We start from the raw sequence: 18,288 nt of genomic DNA, 5'->3' as shown, positions 1-18,288 counted from the left end.
CGTGGATACTGGGTGTTTTGATGTTTCTAGATTTCTATTTTTCACCGCAGATATACCTACTGCTCCACATGAGTTAGGGATATTGACTTAAATTGCAAAAAAAATATAGTTAAAATAAGATTTTTGTGATGAAAATTCATATTAATATGATTTCAAGTTGCAAATTAATTTTAGCCTGTAGGTCTACGGCGTCGACAGGGTCGTTAAGAAAAATCGAGTAAAATAACGAAATTTCATTCCAGAGAATTCAAGCATTTTAAGACTATTAATGGACGTCTAGAACCTAGATTCACTTCTCTCAAACGTCGTCTGATGGTTTCGATGGAAACTTGGACCCCATCTGCATTTTGAAGAGTATTCCGTAGCATTCTACACGTAGATGTAGGGTTTCTTCTCGTCGAAACGGTGATGAAACGATCCTGAGCATGTGTTGTTTTTCGTAGCCCACCAAGCCTTGGTCTTTCCAACACGGAACCTGTCTCCCTGAACCTATTCCAAAATCGAGATATCACACTTTGGCTGACTTGGGGCCTTTCCGCTACAACAACCTGAGTTAGGCCACCCTGCAGCATTCCGATAGCCCTGTTGGCCTCAGCGTTTGTTAATTTGCTTCTTGGTATTTTCAGAAAACTCGTTTCAAATCGAAGCCGTTGATAAACTGACTTCATTTCAAAATAAGAACATTCATGAAGCATATGCAAAGAACCAAACATCAGAAAAAAGGCGACCAGATTGACGAAATGTTTCATACTGATTTTTATTGGATCGATTCAAGTTCTTATTGAGTTTTAAATGATTTTACAGCGATTTTCTCGAAGATTACATACTTTTAAAAACGATTGAATACGATATCCCTAACTCTTGTGGAGCAGTATATTTTACCGCCGTTTACTGGACTTTAAATGAACGAATCCAATATATCCTTGAATAAATAAGTAGATAGGTATAGCGTGACAGACTCTGACTAGTTTTGGTTTCACCACGAGAACAATCGGCAGACCCCTCTGGCGTAGTTTGACTGAGGGGGACCTCCTTGGAGTGATTTGGGCATCAGGTGTCCAATATTCAATGTCCAGCTCACGGTGTCACATCATATTCCCATTGTAAGGCGATTCTTGTCGTGTATAGATGCGACTTTTTGTTCATGTGTGAAACCGATCTTACACTCGAGTCTGGACCTTTCGTGTTGCATTACTGTTACCGGGACACTCTGTTATTGGAATGTATAGAAGGGTCGGTCGAATCAATTAATCGGGTAGACGAAATTGAATAATATTCGAGAAGAAAAAATTATGAGTTTTTAAAGGAACAACTTCCCTTTTTAAACTTTTATCTTGCTTATTTTCCGATCTATTGGATATACATTCATAGCATGAATATAATAACGTAGATTTCTGAGCTACACCCTTGAACTAATCAGAAAACCTCCGGGTTTTAGCATATTTCAGAGGAATATGATGAATTTCTTTCCCCTCAAATATCGAACAAAATTTGGTATTTATTTAACTGAAATAAACAAATATACAATTATTTTTCGATATCCACCTTCTTTGGAAAACACAGATACATAATATACAGGCTCAGTCTTTGACTCGTACAAATAACATTTTTTTTATGATTTTTCAACAGCCTGTATCTTTTAAACCGAGGAGGCGATTCGGAAAAAATGGTAATGAAAAAAAGTGTTTCTTTTGACCTCAAGAATCTACTGTTAAAATATTTTTACGAGTCGAAGTCTCACCCTGTTATATTTCTAATCATCATCCATTCGGTTTATGATTGAAATCATTCATTTCCTGTAATCAACATATACTATTGCACCATAGGCAGTGTTGCAGATGCTTTTTACAACATATTGGCTGGAGTCAAAAAATTTGAAATCGCTCAAGCAGGAAAGGAACATAATTTGAATAATGTATAATTCTAATCGATTCCAAATAGTCAAAGGTTTCTGCCATAAGTACTTGTACCACTTTTTATGGCTACGATTTCGATCTTTAGTTGAAACGAAAGATGGAAGCAGTAGACTGACTATTTCACCATCTGCCCCATCCGACATGAAAATAATTCCATCGTTAGAAATTTGGTTATTGCCCAGTCTTCAAAACGGAAATAGTCGTTGTTAGATAAGCCTGAAACAAGCCAATAGGTACCTCGGAATATTCTTATTAACACAACACCTTGAAATCGGTAATTAAAACGACCTCTCATGTATAGACGCGTGGGATTTTCATCATTGAATTTACATCTACTTCCGGTTATAATATATCGTTTAGACCCATTCGAAAGCGTCAAACGCTCACTTAGAGAATCGTTAAACTAGCGAAGGAACATCATTCATTAAGTTAACGGATCGAGAATGGGTTCACTTAAGGAGATGAAATTAAAACTGCAAATAATTGCATTTTATTGAATGGAGCAATTATATACAAGCATCGATTTTTCACTCTGCCAGTTTTCCTAATAGAATATCCCTGGATTATTGTATGGTGCGTGGCATAGCACCTCTTGATGTAATCAGATATAAACCCATTATATGGCAGCATTTATAGCTGACTAAAACCCGTCTATGCGAAATCTGATTAGTGTTAATTTTCAACCGGCTACCTGATAAGTATACATGGAAGCAAATCTTTCACACGCAACAGCACAATCGTCCAACCGGCCATATTATATTACTTTCACATTAATTAGTATTTGTGTTCGGAGCATCACGCACTTTGTCATCAATCAAACAGATGTCGAGCTTCTGGCTTATTAAATTCTATGACCGACCCGAAGTAATCCTCTGTTATCGGTTGTATACGAGTTGTTTCGAAACGAAACTTGGTTTTGATACTATTTTAGACCGATTTTCTCCATCTGATTTTTCCAAACGTGTCAACAGGTTATGGACCCAGAATAATTGTACCTATGAGAAATAAATCAATGATACGAGGATGTATTGATACCTAGTTAGCCTACACCAGTTCCATGAATGAAACAAATATTGCGTTACCATAGCAACGAACAATAACTCATTAGAAGTGTCAGTGGGAAGTTTGAGGTCAAAAAAGTAAACCAGAGTTACGCAATAAATTAAAAGAAAGAAGATGTCCACCGAAATTGTGAAAATCGAAAAATTGGAGTATCGAGCCATCATCACGTACCTGTATTTGAACGGGTTTAGAGTTTAGTAAGCAGATTTACGGAGATATACTTAATACCCTTGGTGATCAATGTACTTCGAATGCGACTGTGAAAAATTGGACTGAAAGCTTCAAAAGAGGTGAATTTTCCATTGAAGATGATGACCGATAGGGAAGGCCAGTTTCTGTGTCAGTCCCCTAAAATATCGATGCAGTTCATGACATGATTTTATCAGACCGTCGAATTGGGCTAAAACGGATATCTGAAGCACTGAATATTTCAAATGAACGTGTTCATCATATAGTTCACGTCAATTTGGACATGAGAAAAATTGCTGCAAAATGGATCCCCAAATGTTTGAATGTTGACCAAAAGCGTGCAAGGGTAGAATCATCTTGTTCGATATGTGCTCGATTTGAAAACGATGTAGACTTCTTTAACCGAACTGTTACTATGGATGAGACTTGGGTACATTTTAACGATCCAGAAACAAAGCAACAATCGATGAAATGGCGACACTCTGGTTCTCCAAGATCCAAGAAGTTTCGTGTACAAAAATCTGCTGGAAAAGTTCTTGCTTCAGTTTTTTGGGACTGTCATGGAGTAATCATGATTGATTTTTTGGATAAGGGTAGAACAATAACCGGAGATTACTATTCGTCATTACTGACCACTCTATGGGAAAAAATTTAGTAGAAAAGACGTGGAAAGCTATCCTAAGGTGTTTTGTTTTTGCAGGACAACGCCCCTGCACACAAATCTCATGTTGCCCTGCAAAAAATTCGTAAATTCGTGATTTAGGGTTTGAATTACTAGAACATCCCCCTTATTCACCAGATTTGGCACCATAGGACTATCATCTCTTTCCTCAACTGAAAAAAAGTTTAGAAAGGCGTAAATTTTCTTCCAACGAGGAGGTTATAAAAGCTGTGGAGGTCTGGTTTGCAGAGCAAGAAGAAACATTTTTTTTGAAAGGTCTAGAGACGTTGCAGGTTCGCTGTAATAAATGTATCCAAATAAGTGGAGAATATGTTGAGTAATAAAATATTTTGACATTGAAATTTTGATTGGTTCTATATTAGGCTAAGAATTCTTCAATGCAATTATAATCGACTGAAAAATTCGATAGCTACGAGATATTCAATTTACTCTTAGTGGTAGTTACTCGAAATCCTTTATTTGACGTTCATCTCTACATAATCAGCTTTACTCTCTTCACATACGAAGTGGCCTTAATAGAGAAAGGTTCCCCGATATACCGGTGGCAGTTACAAGAATGCTCGGAAGGATCAAACACCAACGTGATGTGTCGGTGCATAGTTGGACTGCATGAAAAGAAGGAAGAATGTCAACTTATCATTCGATAATACGAGAGGTATAGGTACGCATGAATGCCCAATAAGCAACTAAGAAGCCTGGTAAAGATTTCCTCCTTGTATAATTATCGCGAGATGGGTCTTATATACATCGATAATGAGGGCTTATTATCAAACTGGCTACCGATGAGTCACGATTTTATTTAACAGGGCAGGCATGCCCCATGAAAATTGAAAAATGGTAGATTTCATAACCTCTCTGAAGTAGATATGGTTGAAAAACTGACTCAAACAAATATGCTCCTAGAAATTTCTTCTTATGAATTAATTAATACTGGGTGTAATGTTGTCTCCGTCATCTATTTGGAATACCTACATGAAACCATTTCTGGATACAACTCTGTTGATTCACTGTGGTTCAACCTATTGGAAGAATAAATTATAGAAATGTTATAATCACGAACTTTGATTTGAGGAGATCTTATGAGCCGCAAGTCCCTTGTTTCTTTTGGTGTATCGGTTAACAATACGGGCAAGAACTTCTTCGTCATTGCCAGGATAACCCCACTTCCCTCACTGACGGATTATATGCAGGATGAGTCCTTGACTAGTACAAAAATTTCAACAGTAGATTCCTGAATTCGAAAGAAACGCTTTTTTTCTTTACCATTTTATCCGAATCGACTCGGTTTAAAAGATACAGGCTGTTTAAAAGCTATAAAAAACGTTAATTTTAGTTTTATCTCACAAACGGTTTTATCGAATGAAAAGAATTTCGGAATATGGTTTTTCATTTATTTGATGAATCTTTTTCGAACTCAAGATATCACCCACGTCTTCCAGTTCTCTCATTATGACCATTACTTACCATGAAAATACCAGAAATTCAAAGAACCCAACTGTTGAAACTAAGTTGGACGCTATCTAATGAATATTTAAACATTTTGTAAAAAAAGAGTATTCTTCATATTGTCTCGTATAATTCTCCGTTTTCTAGAAAATTGATGTTCAAAAATAAAAAATATCTGTTGGAAAATTGGGTACTTTGCTGAATACAACTCTGTTTAAAAGATCCACAGATGTGTAGTGTAACAGATTCAGCTTGCTATTCTGAAGGGAATTTTGTCTCTCCAGGGGTGGCACAGCTCATTATGAAAACTTAAATTGCCTATATCTTTTTATCAGGGCCGAATCGAAAAAAATGATATATGAAAAAAGTGTTTCTTTTAACCTCAATAATCTACTGTTGAATATTCGTACGAGTCAAAAACTCACCTTGTATATTATAGGCATAGAAGACTCTCCAACAACGACTGATCTGCTACTATCCAGGATAATTACCTAGATCTGATTTCATATCCTTTTTGGCGTTAGAGTTCGCTTTTTCAGGATCCAAGAGGACATAACGAATAATATCATTATGTTTAAAATAAAAGATCGAGAGTAAAAACTTAAATGTCCTTTATTTTATCAACTAATATTAACATGTATAAAGCTCATCGAGCTGGGAGTAAGTATATTGCACGAAACAATGCATTAGTCTTACCCAAAAAAAAAACATTTACATCTTCTCAAATACATCCATAATGATCGTAGATACTACAGATGAATCTCAACAGTCACTTGATGTGTATAATACATAAAGCTGTTTTTTTTCACTAGGTACCAAATCGTTCCTTAGGGATAACTATATCTAAACGACACTTACAAGCGCAATAAATTAACAAATTTAGCTATAATACACGATATATCACAATATGTACTAAGTATTCACCGTCAACTACATAGTCGTCGTTACACTATGCGTTGAAGCTTCTCAAGTCGATGAAATATGTACATTTTAGACTTGAAGGATCAAGTGGTAAGGGATTTGCACTCAAGTTTCGGGTATATTTACACGTGGATGGTATCATCGTCGTCAGAAGGGGACCTCCTACCGTTGGTGCCTGGCGATCCTGGATCTAAGGGTGCGTCTGGACTGGGCGACCTTGGCGAAGGTCCTTCCGACGTCTGATTGCTGTAATAACTGGACAGGGTGCTCAAAGAACTACTGGCGGCTAAGGATCCTAGATGGGCGCTTGGTCCAGGTATTCCTAACCCCATAGTCGGAGGGTAGAGTCTGTAAGGAAGGGGTTTTTGCAGGGTGGCCGCAGCAGCAGCGGCTGCTTGTCTGTAGTAAAGGTCAGCAGCGCTTGGGGGTGCTGGGGGGCCGGCAGTTTGGGGTGGATACCAACAACCGTAAGCTGGTGCTCCGTATAACCTCTGGAAGGCTGCGTAATTGCCTGCTTCCGCCAGCAGCTCCAATCCAACGGCTGTTTGTCTTTTCCATTTTGTTCTGTAAGGAAAATTGTACTTTAGGAATTGTTGGAAGTTAAGTTTGATTGTCGAGAAGGAGATATAACCTTCAAAGTGGTTAGATTTGTCTGATTTTTATTATGAGCATTTTCGAAGGTTACATTTTTAGTCGATTATCTTCCAGAAAAATCATAGGAGATCTAAGAGTGATACATATTCTAAAAGAGCAACTCTTCTAGTAGAAAATCTGAGAACTTCATCCATTTCGGCACAACCGTTCGATCTTGAGGAAGTTTTAACTGAACCCAATTTTTTGGAATTTTTCGACGGTCATCTTAAGAGAGATTAATCTTCCAGGAAAATTATCGTAGATCTAAACGTGATACATATTCTAAAAGAGCAACTCTTCTAGTAGAAAATCTGAGAACTTCATCCATTTCGGCACAACCGTTCGATCTTGAGGAAGTTTTAACTGAACCCAATTTTTTTGAATTTTCCGACGGTCATCTTCAGAGAGATTAATCTTCCAGGAAAATTATCGTAGATCTAAACGTGATACATATTCTAAAAGAGCAACTCTTCTAGTAGAAAATCTGAGAACTTCATCCATTTCGGCACAACCGTTCGATCTTGAGGAAGTTTCAACTGAACCCAATTTTTTTGAATTTTTCGACGGTCATATTTGGAGGGATTAAACTTCCAGGAAAATTATCGTAGATCTAAACGTGATACATATTCTAAAAGAGCAACTCCTCTAGTAGAAAATCTGAGAACTTCATCCATTTCGGCACAACCGTTCGATCTTGAGGAAGTTTTAACTGAACCCAATTTTTTGGAATTTTTCGACGGTCATCTTTAGAGAGATTAATCTTCCAGGAAAATTATCGTAGATCTAAACGTGATACATATTCTAAAAGATCAACTCTTCTAGTAGAAAATCTGAGAACTTCATCCATTTCGGCAACACCGTTCGATCTTGAGGAAGTTTTAACTGAACGCAATTTTTTGGAATTTTTCGACGGTCATCTTCATAGAGATTAATCTTCCAGGAAAATTATCGTAGATCTAAACGTGATACATATTCCAAAAGAGCAACTCTTCTAGTGAGCAGAGTATGATTTTAAGTTTACTCTCACTCTTCTTTGTCGAGGAATGAATTCCAATCCAACCTCAAAACAACTTCCCTAGTCTGAAGGAACATCGAAATCGGAAATAATCAACCAAGAAATGTTATTTTTATGGCATCCACGCAAACAACCGTTACTCGACTTTACAAAAGACGTAAATTGCACCAAACCGCAACTCCAACATATTGGGAATGCGCACGCACGGTAGCCTTTCAAGGTACCATCACGCAACCACAATTATCTACCACGTTACAGCGGTTGCACCCTTTCCCAACCCCACTCGAAATGAATTACCCCTTTAAAACGAGACCTCGTAAATCAAAACTGCCATCAAACGATTGCAGCTTCTCCAAGTGTCCAGCGAACCTTTGTGGCATCATTCAAACGATCTGTATGCTTGGTTGATTCGATTCGACAAATCAGAATATGTAAGGGATGGTTGTTTGCAAGCAATTAATCAAGGGAGATGTGAGGATGCTAATACGCGTTGCCTAATTTCGATTCGGATGAAGAATGGCTGACATTTATCACTTTCTTCTATGGTCCACTTCGAAATCGATTTAATTAATTCGAGAGTATCATCTTTGCGAAAGTTTTCGGTATCGCTCGCACAACAACACTTATGATTTCTACAACACAAAGCTCTCAGACCATTGTCTGTTTAATTGGAGGATGTAACAGTTGAAAATATCCTTTGTGATTCGGGTTTTCATCGATTGACGAGGAGTATTAGTAGAAAGTGAAACCGTTCAAATGTCAGTCGGATAGAGGATATTAATTTCGTATCTCTATAGGCAAAATCGCCCATTCAACGAAAGGTTATGGACTAGAACGATTAAGACAAGTTTTCGAAGCTTGTGCCACATTGAATCCTCGAAAGTTGATGGCAGAATACTTCGTTATTTTGCCTCCACTCTGACAGGTACAGAGGATAACAAGAATTATTGGAATCAGTGCAGTAATTATACGTACAAACGTCGAATTCCGAAATTTTTTACAACCCCTACAACAACCATCATTTTCCTAATTTTTTCAATCGTCGAATACCTTTTTCCTCCATCCCAGACACCTATACCGTACAGTAAACACCAATTACGACCGAAAAATGATTTTGGCATTGACCAAAAACCAAACGAGCACACCTAATTATGTAAATATGATGGACATGTAAAAAGATAATAGTTCGGATTGAAATTCCGACTATGAATAGTATAAATACAAATGGGCGATAATAAGTGGTTTCACGATCATCCGTGTATATATTCGACACGAATGATACGTCTTAAATGGTTTTTAATGACGGCCCATGACTCGTGTCTTATTGTCGGAATGTCCTGATTAAATTCGAAATTTGTGGTGATGTCATAATTTACATATAATTGGCGATTTCCTTGAAAATTCTATGGACGTTAGTCGGACGAAAAAACGGTCCCATCGACTGCCCGTCCCGGGGTCTAATAGACTGACATTATTTCTCTATTTCTGTGCCTAATCGATGGATTCCACAACTATTTACCATGGCAAGGTGTGCGGAATGCGACATTCTTACACGTTAGTCTCATTTGAAATTTTTATGTTGTCAGTACCGCTATATAAGTATATCTGTCAGTTATTGCAATGACACTTGAAACGTCAAAGCTAAAACCACCGAATACCCTGGAACATATACCTATACTTCATTCACTTTTATTTTAGCAGTCGGTTGGCCATGGAAATTTGACACATTTCACTCTGTATAGTACGAAAATGTGGGGTTATGACGCTTGTCAAAACATTTTTGGGTTTTAAATCAACGCTATGTTGCCTGTTCTACGTAAAGGTTCTGTTATTACGTAATTTATCACAATGTCGAATCTCTTCGGAAAATATGTGACGAACATAATTGAAGTTTATACAAACTGATTGAAGGCATACCAAATCCAATTATTTGCATGGAAAATACAAGAGATCAGTATAATATCATAATATGCACTAGCTTGAGGAGAGTTAATGTTCGTTATCTTTTTTGGCTTACATCATTTGTAGATTTCAAAAATACTAACTCGAAGATCAAATGCATATGATGCAGTGGTTGGGAATGGGTATCTCCCGAAGGAATTAACAGATAATTACAAGAATGTTAAATTCTTCAACAAAAATCATCTTGCATCAATATAAGTAAAAGGAATTGAAGGAAGTTTCAAGTTAAGATGAACTTCACCTTTAAACAAAAATTTCATATGAATAAACAAGTAACAGGGCAACTTGCGCGTATTTGTGGCTATTCATCTTAATACATAGATGTAATAATTATAATTATAGGTATTATTTATTAGTACCTTAAGACATTTACATTGTATAGGACAAGTCAAATGAAAAAAGAGAATATTCCAATTTAGGGAACTTATTCTCCGATGACATTTATCGAAAATCCTGTAGTAAACTTTTCGCATTAATGCACTCAAACATAAAATTCTCAAATGCTACCATTTTTTTGGGTCTCCCAATAGAAGGAAATTCTTTGTCATCCTCTTCATTCACAATCTTTCTGATTGTGGAAATATCCAGCTGAAATATATCGTTTAGATTCAGATGAAACATTATATAAATTCTCTTACATTGAATATGTTCGCTACCGTCTGACGTATTGTGGATTTTAGAATATCAGGGTATAACTATTTGAATGACCGGACCTGAATTCTAAATAGCACTTCCTGAAACCCTGTCTCTTTTTTCAATCACTTTCGGCATTTTCGTAATAAAAATTGATATTAGTTGTGGCAACGGCGTTATGACATTAACGACATTTCATGAGTGCCAACCTAACTTCGTTCTAGTTACAAAAACTTGAGAAAATTATTTCATGGCCAACCGACTGCTAAAATAAATTTGAATGAAGTATAGAAAGAAGCCTTTCAAGTTGATCATTTTGAAAGGCTTTGGCCATAATCAAATACAACAATACATTTTTGGTTATCAAATGTAGTAGAACCACCTCGCTGAAGATCTCCGTAATGGCCTAATTTTTTTCGGTGCCCGCTCGTGCGGCAATATTTGTATTTTAATCGAAAATATTTACACAGTAGAAGCCGCCTCAGACAAAAACAATCGCCGTACTAAAGGCTATCGTACGTTATTTACTCTGTGGACACGGTAAGAAGGGGCATAACTAATGTATCCAATAACATTTAAGCAGGCATGAGATCAAGCTTTTGTTGGCATTCGCCGTCGAGGATCTGTTTATTTTCCTACTCGCACTTTTGGAGTTTTTACTCCATCTCCCCGGTCATTTTTGTAGGTGAATAGGTGGAAAAACAATATATTAGAACGCTTCTCACAGTTCTAATGGAGCTCCGAAAGTGCGAGTCATCGAGATCGAAAAACAAAAGATGTTAAAATCAATCCGGCCATGGGCGTGTCAAGAAGGCGGGAGATACCAAACGCCTGGTAATGAAACAAGGTTAAAAACGAACATTTATGAAGCAAACATCGCAAACAGCCTCTGATGAAGCAGGCATTGCGGATATTACACAGAAATCCATCGGTTCTAATTCCCGTCTAAAGTCTCACACCTGTCCCAAGATAACCAACCTAAAAACTCGAATTGCCAAAGTTTCACCTCAGCATTCGCATCCATTCCGGTGTACATAATGGCAGCAATAACAATTAACGATGCTTTTAACGTCATTAGCGCTAAATTGGACGTCCGTTTTTTATCGCCGAGATTCTCGATATAATTTAGACTTCATTAAGTTGAAAGATTTCGATACAGAAGCGTGGAATATCAGTCATGTTCAATTTCGTCGATATACAGGTCGTTTCTTGTATATATTTCGAGCTAGTCACACATATTCTTTCGATGTTTCAGTCGCGGCGTCTTCATTTCTAAGCAGGTAATGTATATCGTCGGTGTTTTTCAGCAAGCCGAAGTGTCTTACGTAGGTGTTTTAACGATGTAAGACATGGCATCTTCTACTGCTCGTATGCCACTTTTTCGAATCTAAATTGTTGCATATGCGGCGGACGCGTAGGTAAAGACATAAAGATAACATTGTCGCTCGAAATCTATAAAATTTTAAGCATATTTCTGGTCGTAAATTGATGAAGTTTTTCTCTGGTAATTTAGCGATTTGTCAATTCCATTCGCATTTCATACGGTGTACCAGTTCTTCAGGATCGATCCCGGTGCGCTGATGGCTAATCAAGTGTATTAAACTGAATTAAAATAATTATATATGTCCGGTGCCAATCTTGAGGATGGCTATATTTGGAGCACTATAATGAAGATACATTTCATTCCGAGCTCAAGACATGGCATCGGCAGAAACCCAATATTTGCATCGCCAATTAAAAGCACTGACAGTGCTGTTCGTCAGACGGTAAACACTAAAGCGGTGGACGCACTACCGGAGTTCCCGAATCAAAAATCTTTCAATGAAAAGAATTTACGTGTTATTTGTTCTCTACTTTGATGCCAAACTGAAGATATCCTTTGAGTATGGGGTTAATACTCTCACTAAGATTATCTTCCATCAATTTCTAGGTCCTTATCTGCCGAAGCTTAGGAAATTTTTGATTTAGATCCCGAAGAGTCGGCTTCAAAGGAATTCTTTCGGTAACCCAGCCTCTAATCTATCCAGTAGCCCACGGTAGCCGTTTAATATTGTACAAGATCGAGATTGGTAGTCTCCGATGCCAGTTATAATAATCTAGAGATATAATATTGAAGATTCAACGTCTCGAACCGCACGAGAGGTAAAAGAAGCTGGAGCCACCGCCATAATTGTTTGTCGGCGCCTGCATGCAACATCAGCACTTTTCACCGACAATTAGGTGACTAAATGATTTTAGACACTCTGTTTGAATAGTTCCACTTTGTTCGGTTAATTTGAGCTGCGTCTGACGGCTTTTGCGAGGTACAATAGGCCGGTATATGTGTTTTTCGGTTCTAAACTGCCAATTTGTGATTTTGTGGTTAATTTGGGGACTTCGCCAATGTTTCGCATTACCTGTTATTACCATCTGATCAGTGTGGGTTCGACACTTAATCAGATCTGAATTTTTTGTTTGAATTTCTCGAAAACTGTTCATCAGAGAATACTATTGATACGTATAGTATAAATAATTGTTTTTAACAAAAACTAGGTCCAGAAACGGGTTATCAGATTCCTCCATTTATGAATTGGTTGATGCTAAACTCCTAGACAAAAAAAAATATTTTCACCGAATTCATTTTGAAATAACTTTTTAAGGTGTACATCGATTTTGATCGTTTTGTGGTCTATTTGTAGCCTATTTCATCTAGTTTGTCACCTCATATCAAGCCTGTAGGAATTTGATTTGAATTTGCTGATATACAGGGTAGAACTGAAAGTTACAATTTCATCTAAATTTCTGAACACACTGTGGAGGTAATTAGTGACGGAATGATGGGTTTTTAAAAGAGTTTTTGAAGCCTCATCTTCTCTTAACATTTTCCTGTTTAATTCACGCCAATAGCTCCTTCCTGAAACTGATTAAGTTTCTCAACTTTTGAAATTTTCCTCGAAGTGTCAAGAAGTGTTAGAGGAGTGAAAACAACAATGAAATTTCGTGTAATTTTATTTGGGAATGTGGTATGAGATCTGATCGAGTACCCACAGTATCGACAGACGTTAAATTTCTCTCGTGACCTAAACCGTGCATCATTTGATATTCCCACCCTGCGTAACATCCACTGACATCATTTAGGTTTCACCGACGTCGATGAAACGAAAAACGATACGGCCGAAACCAGTTGAAATGATCGTCAAGCGACTAGAACCCATTAAGGGGTATCTCCGAACAAAAACTAGAGCACTTCTGTGTGCTCCCAGTCATTCACGATCGTAGCAATTCACATAATAAATCTCCGGGTAGTTGACAAATTACTACACGCCATACCTGTAGTTTACAATGGGCTTAAGAGACGTAGTGAAGTGTAATAAATGGGAACGACCCTTTAGGAATAACGACAATACGCTAATATATTTTAATGTCTGTAATTTGATGTCATATTACCACATACACATGTATTATAACCGCATTAGAGCATTTGCAGCTTTTTACTGTCGCTAATGCGCTGCGGAATGCCTAAAACCACTTCCAATGGGGTTCCACATGGTTTCACTGGTGACTGTCCGCCTATAACGGACATTTTTTTTATCATAATTACCTCCAGTTTCACGTTTAATCGATGCCATGTCAAAACGGTCTATACCTATAGCTAATAAACGATTTGGACTAGTCCACACTTTACAAAAATTGAAAATGCAAGAAATTCAATCCTGCAGCCAATCTAAACTTCTGCATCGAATTTTGCAAGCAGCACGTCACTCGAGAAGTTTCATATCTATCAGAAAAAGTCTACTTTATTCAACAGCATACTCTCCTTCAAGAGTAACACAGCCATTCCTAAGCTCTTTTAACTTTTCGATACCTTTTTGTGAAGCGTTTTTGTTTTGCTCTCAAACTGGACAGGAGTTTCAGTAATCTTTGACAAAATTGTGTATTGCATTATAGAATCTCGATCAGGGGACAAGAATTCATAGAAAAATCTCATTCTACATCGCAGAGAAAACTCTCTTAGATGAAAGCGAAAAACAATCAATCTTGTCGATTTTTTCCCAATTTCTGAAAGAATAATGACCTTCCCAGACCGTCTGCTGACTGTAGACGCCAGCGTGAAATCATCGTGACCAATTCGAAAATCAAATAATGATGCAGCAAAACTACACACCAGATTTTTCACTCTCCGAAACATAATAACCTCAAATCAATATCGGTCGGAAAAAACTAATACCCTCGAAAATGCTGCTTCATCCTCCTAAAGTGTCTCGGAAGTACCAAATTGGTTGTTTTTAAAAATCGGCCGATCGTTTGGCTAATTTGAGGCCTTTCGGTAAAATCTGGGTGGGCGTTGGTTCTGGAAGAATTCTGACCTAGGGCTCCTATTAAAAGTCGATCACAGTCCCCAAATATGTAGATTTGTAGGAAATGGACAAGGAACAATTTCGCAATTTTGGTCCGATAGATGCGTTCGGCGAATTTTGATAATGATACGTTGTAGAAGAACGAATCTTCAACGTCCAACAGTGAGGAATCCAACTGTGAATCTTCCTAGAAAGACATGAAATCGATTCTCCAAAAATTTCAGTATCTCTAGACAACGATAAATATCTAATTCGATCGATTTTCAGTGACCACTCCGAAAATACCTCAATTTTTCTAATTGTTAACTATGAATTTTCTACGTTGTATTTACATTGACCGACAGTTTCCAAAGCTGTCATTAGGAGAAGTTGAGCTGGATATACGTTTAAGAAATCTGTTATTATCTTCATTAATTTGCATATTAGAATATTATATGGCGTGTATATGTATAACATTCCCTGGATAACTTGAGATCTGAATGGTTATCATTGTGGGTAAAGGAGTTTCTGAGAGCTATGTCTAGGAGTTAATATCAGAGAGTTTTTTTCGAATGTCTGATTCGAGTTCTTGAAAACTGGGCTTGGTGTATCACAAATTATAACGCAGCATTCTATTGATGATAATAATTAACAGTTTATTTCACTATATTCCAGATTGTCAGTATCACCCTCAATACTTTTTGATTCTATAAAACTAAGATATATATAAGAATAATGAAATTTTAGTGTATTAACTTTCAAACACTCTATATTTCGAATTAGAGAGAGTGAAATGGTCTCTTTATGTCTACAAAGAACTTGCTGAATTTAACTTTCAGTATTTTCAATATAAGAAATTATTAATAGTTTCAAGTAAAGAAAATGAAATTGAAAAGACTTCGAAAGACTTTCAAAGAATTCAAAGATAAACTTGAAACTATACTTCATTCAAATTTATTTTAGCAGTCGGTTGGCCATGAAATAATTTTCTCAAGTTTTTGTAACTAGAACGGAGTAAGGTTGGCACTCATGAAATGTCGTTAATGTCATAACGCGGTTGCCACAACTAATATCAATTTTTATGACGAAAATGCCGAAAGTGATTGAAAAAAGAGACAGGGTTTCAGGAAGTGCTATTTAGAATTCAGGTCCGCTCATTCAAATAGTTATACCCTGATATTCTAAAATCCACAATACGTCAGACGCTAGCGAACATATTCAATGTAAGAAAATTTATATAATGTTTCATCTGAATCTAAAAGTCTTATATTTCAGCTGAATATTTCCACAATTAGAAAGATTGTGAATGAAGAGGATGACAAAGAATTTCCTTCTATTGGGAGACCCAAAAAAGTGGTGGCATTAGGGAATTTTATGTTTGAGTGAATTAATGCGAAAAGTTTACTACAGGATTTTCGATAAATGTCATCGGAGAATAAGTTCCCTAAAATGGATTTTTCTATTTTTCATTTGACTTGTCCTATACAAATTAAATGTCTAAAGGTACTAATAAATACCTAATTATTATAATTACATCAATGTATTAAGATGAATAGCCACAAATACGCGCAAGTTGCCCTGTTTTTTGTTTATTCATGTGAAATTTTTGTTCAACGGTGAAGTTGCATCTTAACTTGAAACTTCCTTTAACTCCTTTCAATTATATCGATGCAAGATGATTTTTGTTGAAGAATTTAACATTCTTGTAATTATCTGTTAATTCCTTCGGGGGATACCCATTCCCAACCACTGCATCAAATGCATTTCATCTTCGGGTTAATATTTTTGAAATCTACAAATGATGTAAGCCAAAGAAGATAACGAACATCAACTCTCCTCAAGCTAGTGCATATTATGATATTATACTGATCTCTTGTATTTTCCATGCAAATAACTGGATTTGGTATGCCTTCAATCAGTTTGTTTAAACTTCAATTATGTTCGTCACATATTTTCCGAAGAGATTCGACATTGTGATAAAATACGTAATAACAGAAACTTTTACGTAGAACGGGCAACATAGCGTTGATTTAAAACCCAACAATGTTTTGACAAGCGTCATAACCCCACATTTTCGTACTATACAGAGTGAAATGTGTCAAATTTCCATGGCCAACCGACTGCTAAAATAAAGTTGAATGAAGTATAGTATGAATTTGTGCATTTGAACTATGAAGGACATCAGGAAATATCTTCTGTGCAAAATGATTTTAAGATTGTATCATTTTTTTATGTTATTTGCTGTTTATATTCGTGTTATAATCAAGCAGTTAGCACCCTTACGTATTTTATTGCTTGAGCGTTGCTTGTAAAAGTAATCTGTTATATTAATAAATACAAGGCTTGTTATAACAATCATTTGAGTAAAATTAGAAGCTAGGAGCACCCCCAGAAAAGACAAACGGCCTTGCACAATGAAGGCTCTTCAAACAACAACCCGGCCTTTCATTCCCCAAATTAAAGTCAAGATCGGTGCTAACTATCCCCTTCAGAACCGCTTCATCCCCCATCGGCATAGCTAGATTAAACACGACCAAGTACCGCCCACCCTATTACTACATGACTGTCACTTTCCACGCTAATCTACTTATAATAACTCGGTAACAGCGGTGTCTACCTAAACGCAAAGCAGGCCTTGATCTGTGACGCCACCGATTTTTGTACTCGCTCTCCCTCTCTGTCTGACACCGCGACAGCATCGGGCGCTATTTTATCTGTTGTTAAACGTCTATTATCCCCCCGTTTTATTTTCTCTACTGAAACTGCTCTTTGCTGTAGTCGCCATGCGGAAAATCTGGCTTTTTCTGCAGGAGTTGGACCCCACAAGTCGTTTCTATGTTCTGAATTTGTCAAACGGAACGTCAAACTTTGACATTCATCTGTCACTCAGAGGATTTGATAGAGAGCACTTTTCTGGAATTATAATTAGGTTAATTTGTTTCTGTTCACACTAGATGAAATCTAAAACTTCAATGAGATGCTCATTGTTCACGGCGACTATTAAAATACACAAAAGCGCCGATTACAAGATCTCGCGTTTCCTGCATGTTATTTAATCCCAGTCGAGGAGTGTATAATTTGAAAAAGTTAGATAATTATCGAGAGATTAGTTCATTAAAGTGGCCTTTTCGAACGATAGCCGCATAATAATTCACACTTCACGTATTTCACCTCCAATTTGAAGCGACTTGCCGGCCTGAAAATTTCATATAGTAGATTCGTTAAAACGATAACCGTCGAGTTTTATATATTTCCGGAGAGACCGATGCACTGAAAGATAGAGGGGTATATCATGCCCTGGAAATATTAACACTATACTTATTCAAATAAGGGCCGAGGTGGTTGCACCAGCAATGCAGCTGGCTCCTTTTTCAGCCAGCGTAATTCTAGGTTATCGAATTTTTCGTCAACAAATTATTACTTTTTAACAATAACTGGTGCACGGGTATTACACAGAAGTAGCACGGAAAACGTTACATGCCCAATTTCAGTGGTTCAGCAGTTCGAGTATTA

The 18,288-nt window shown here is 37.0% G+C and overlaps 1 protein-coding gene across 1 annotated transcript in view; it reads right to left on the bottom strand.

Moving 5' to 3' along the window:
* Positions 1–5,889: 5,889 nt before the first annotated feature.
* LOC123315159 (homeobox protein B-H1-like) overlaps positions 5,890–18,288 on the bottom strand; it is a 36,872-nt gene continuing 24,473 nt past the window's right edge. Inside the window, exon 3 of the mRNA XM_044900746.1 lies at positions 5,890–6,780. Coding sequence (XP_044756681.1) covers positions 6,339–6,780 — 442 coding nt within the window. The 3' untranslated portion in view covers positions 5,890–6,338. The remainder of the gene's footprint in view (positions 6,781–18,288) is intronic.

This window comes from Coccinella septempunctata, chromosome 6, assembly GCF_907165205.1.
Source record: "Coccinella septempunctata chromosome 6, icCocSept1.1, whole genome shotgun sequence".
NCBI lineage: Eukaryota > Metazoa > Arthropoda > Insecta > Coleoptera > Coccinellidae > Coccinella > Coccinella septempunctata.
Note: the sequence above shows the minus strand (reverse complement) of the source record. Positions and strands in the feature narration are given on the sequence as shown.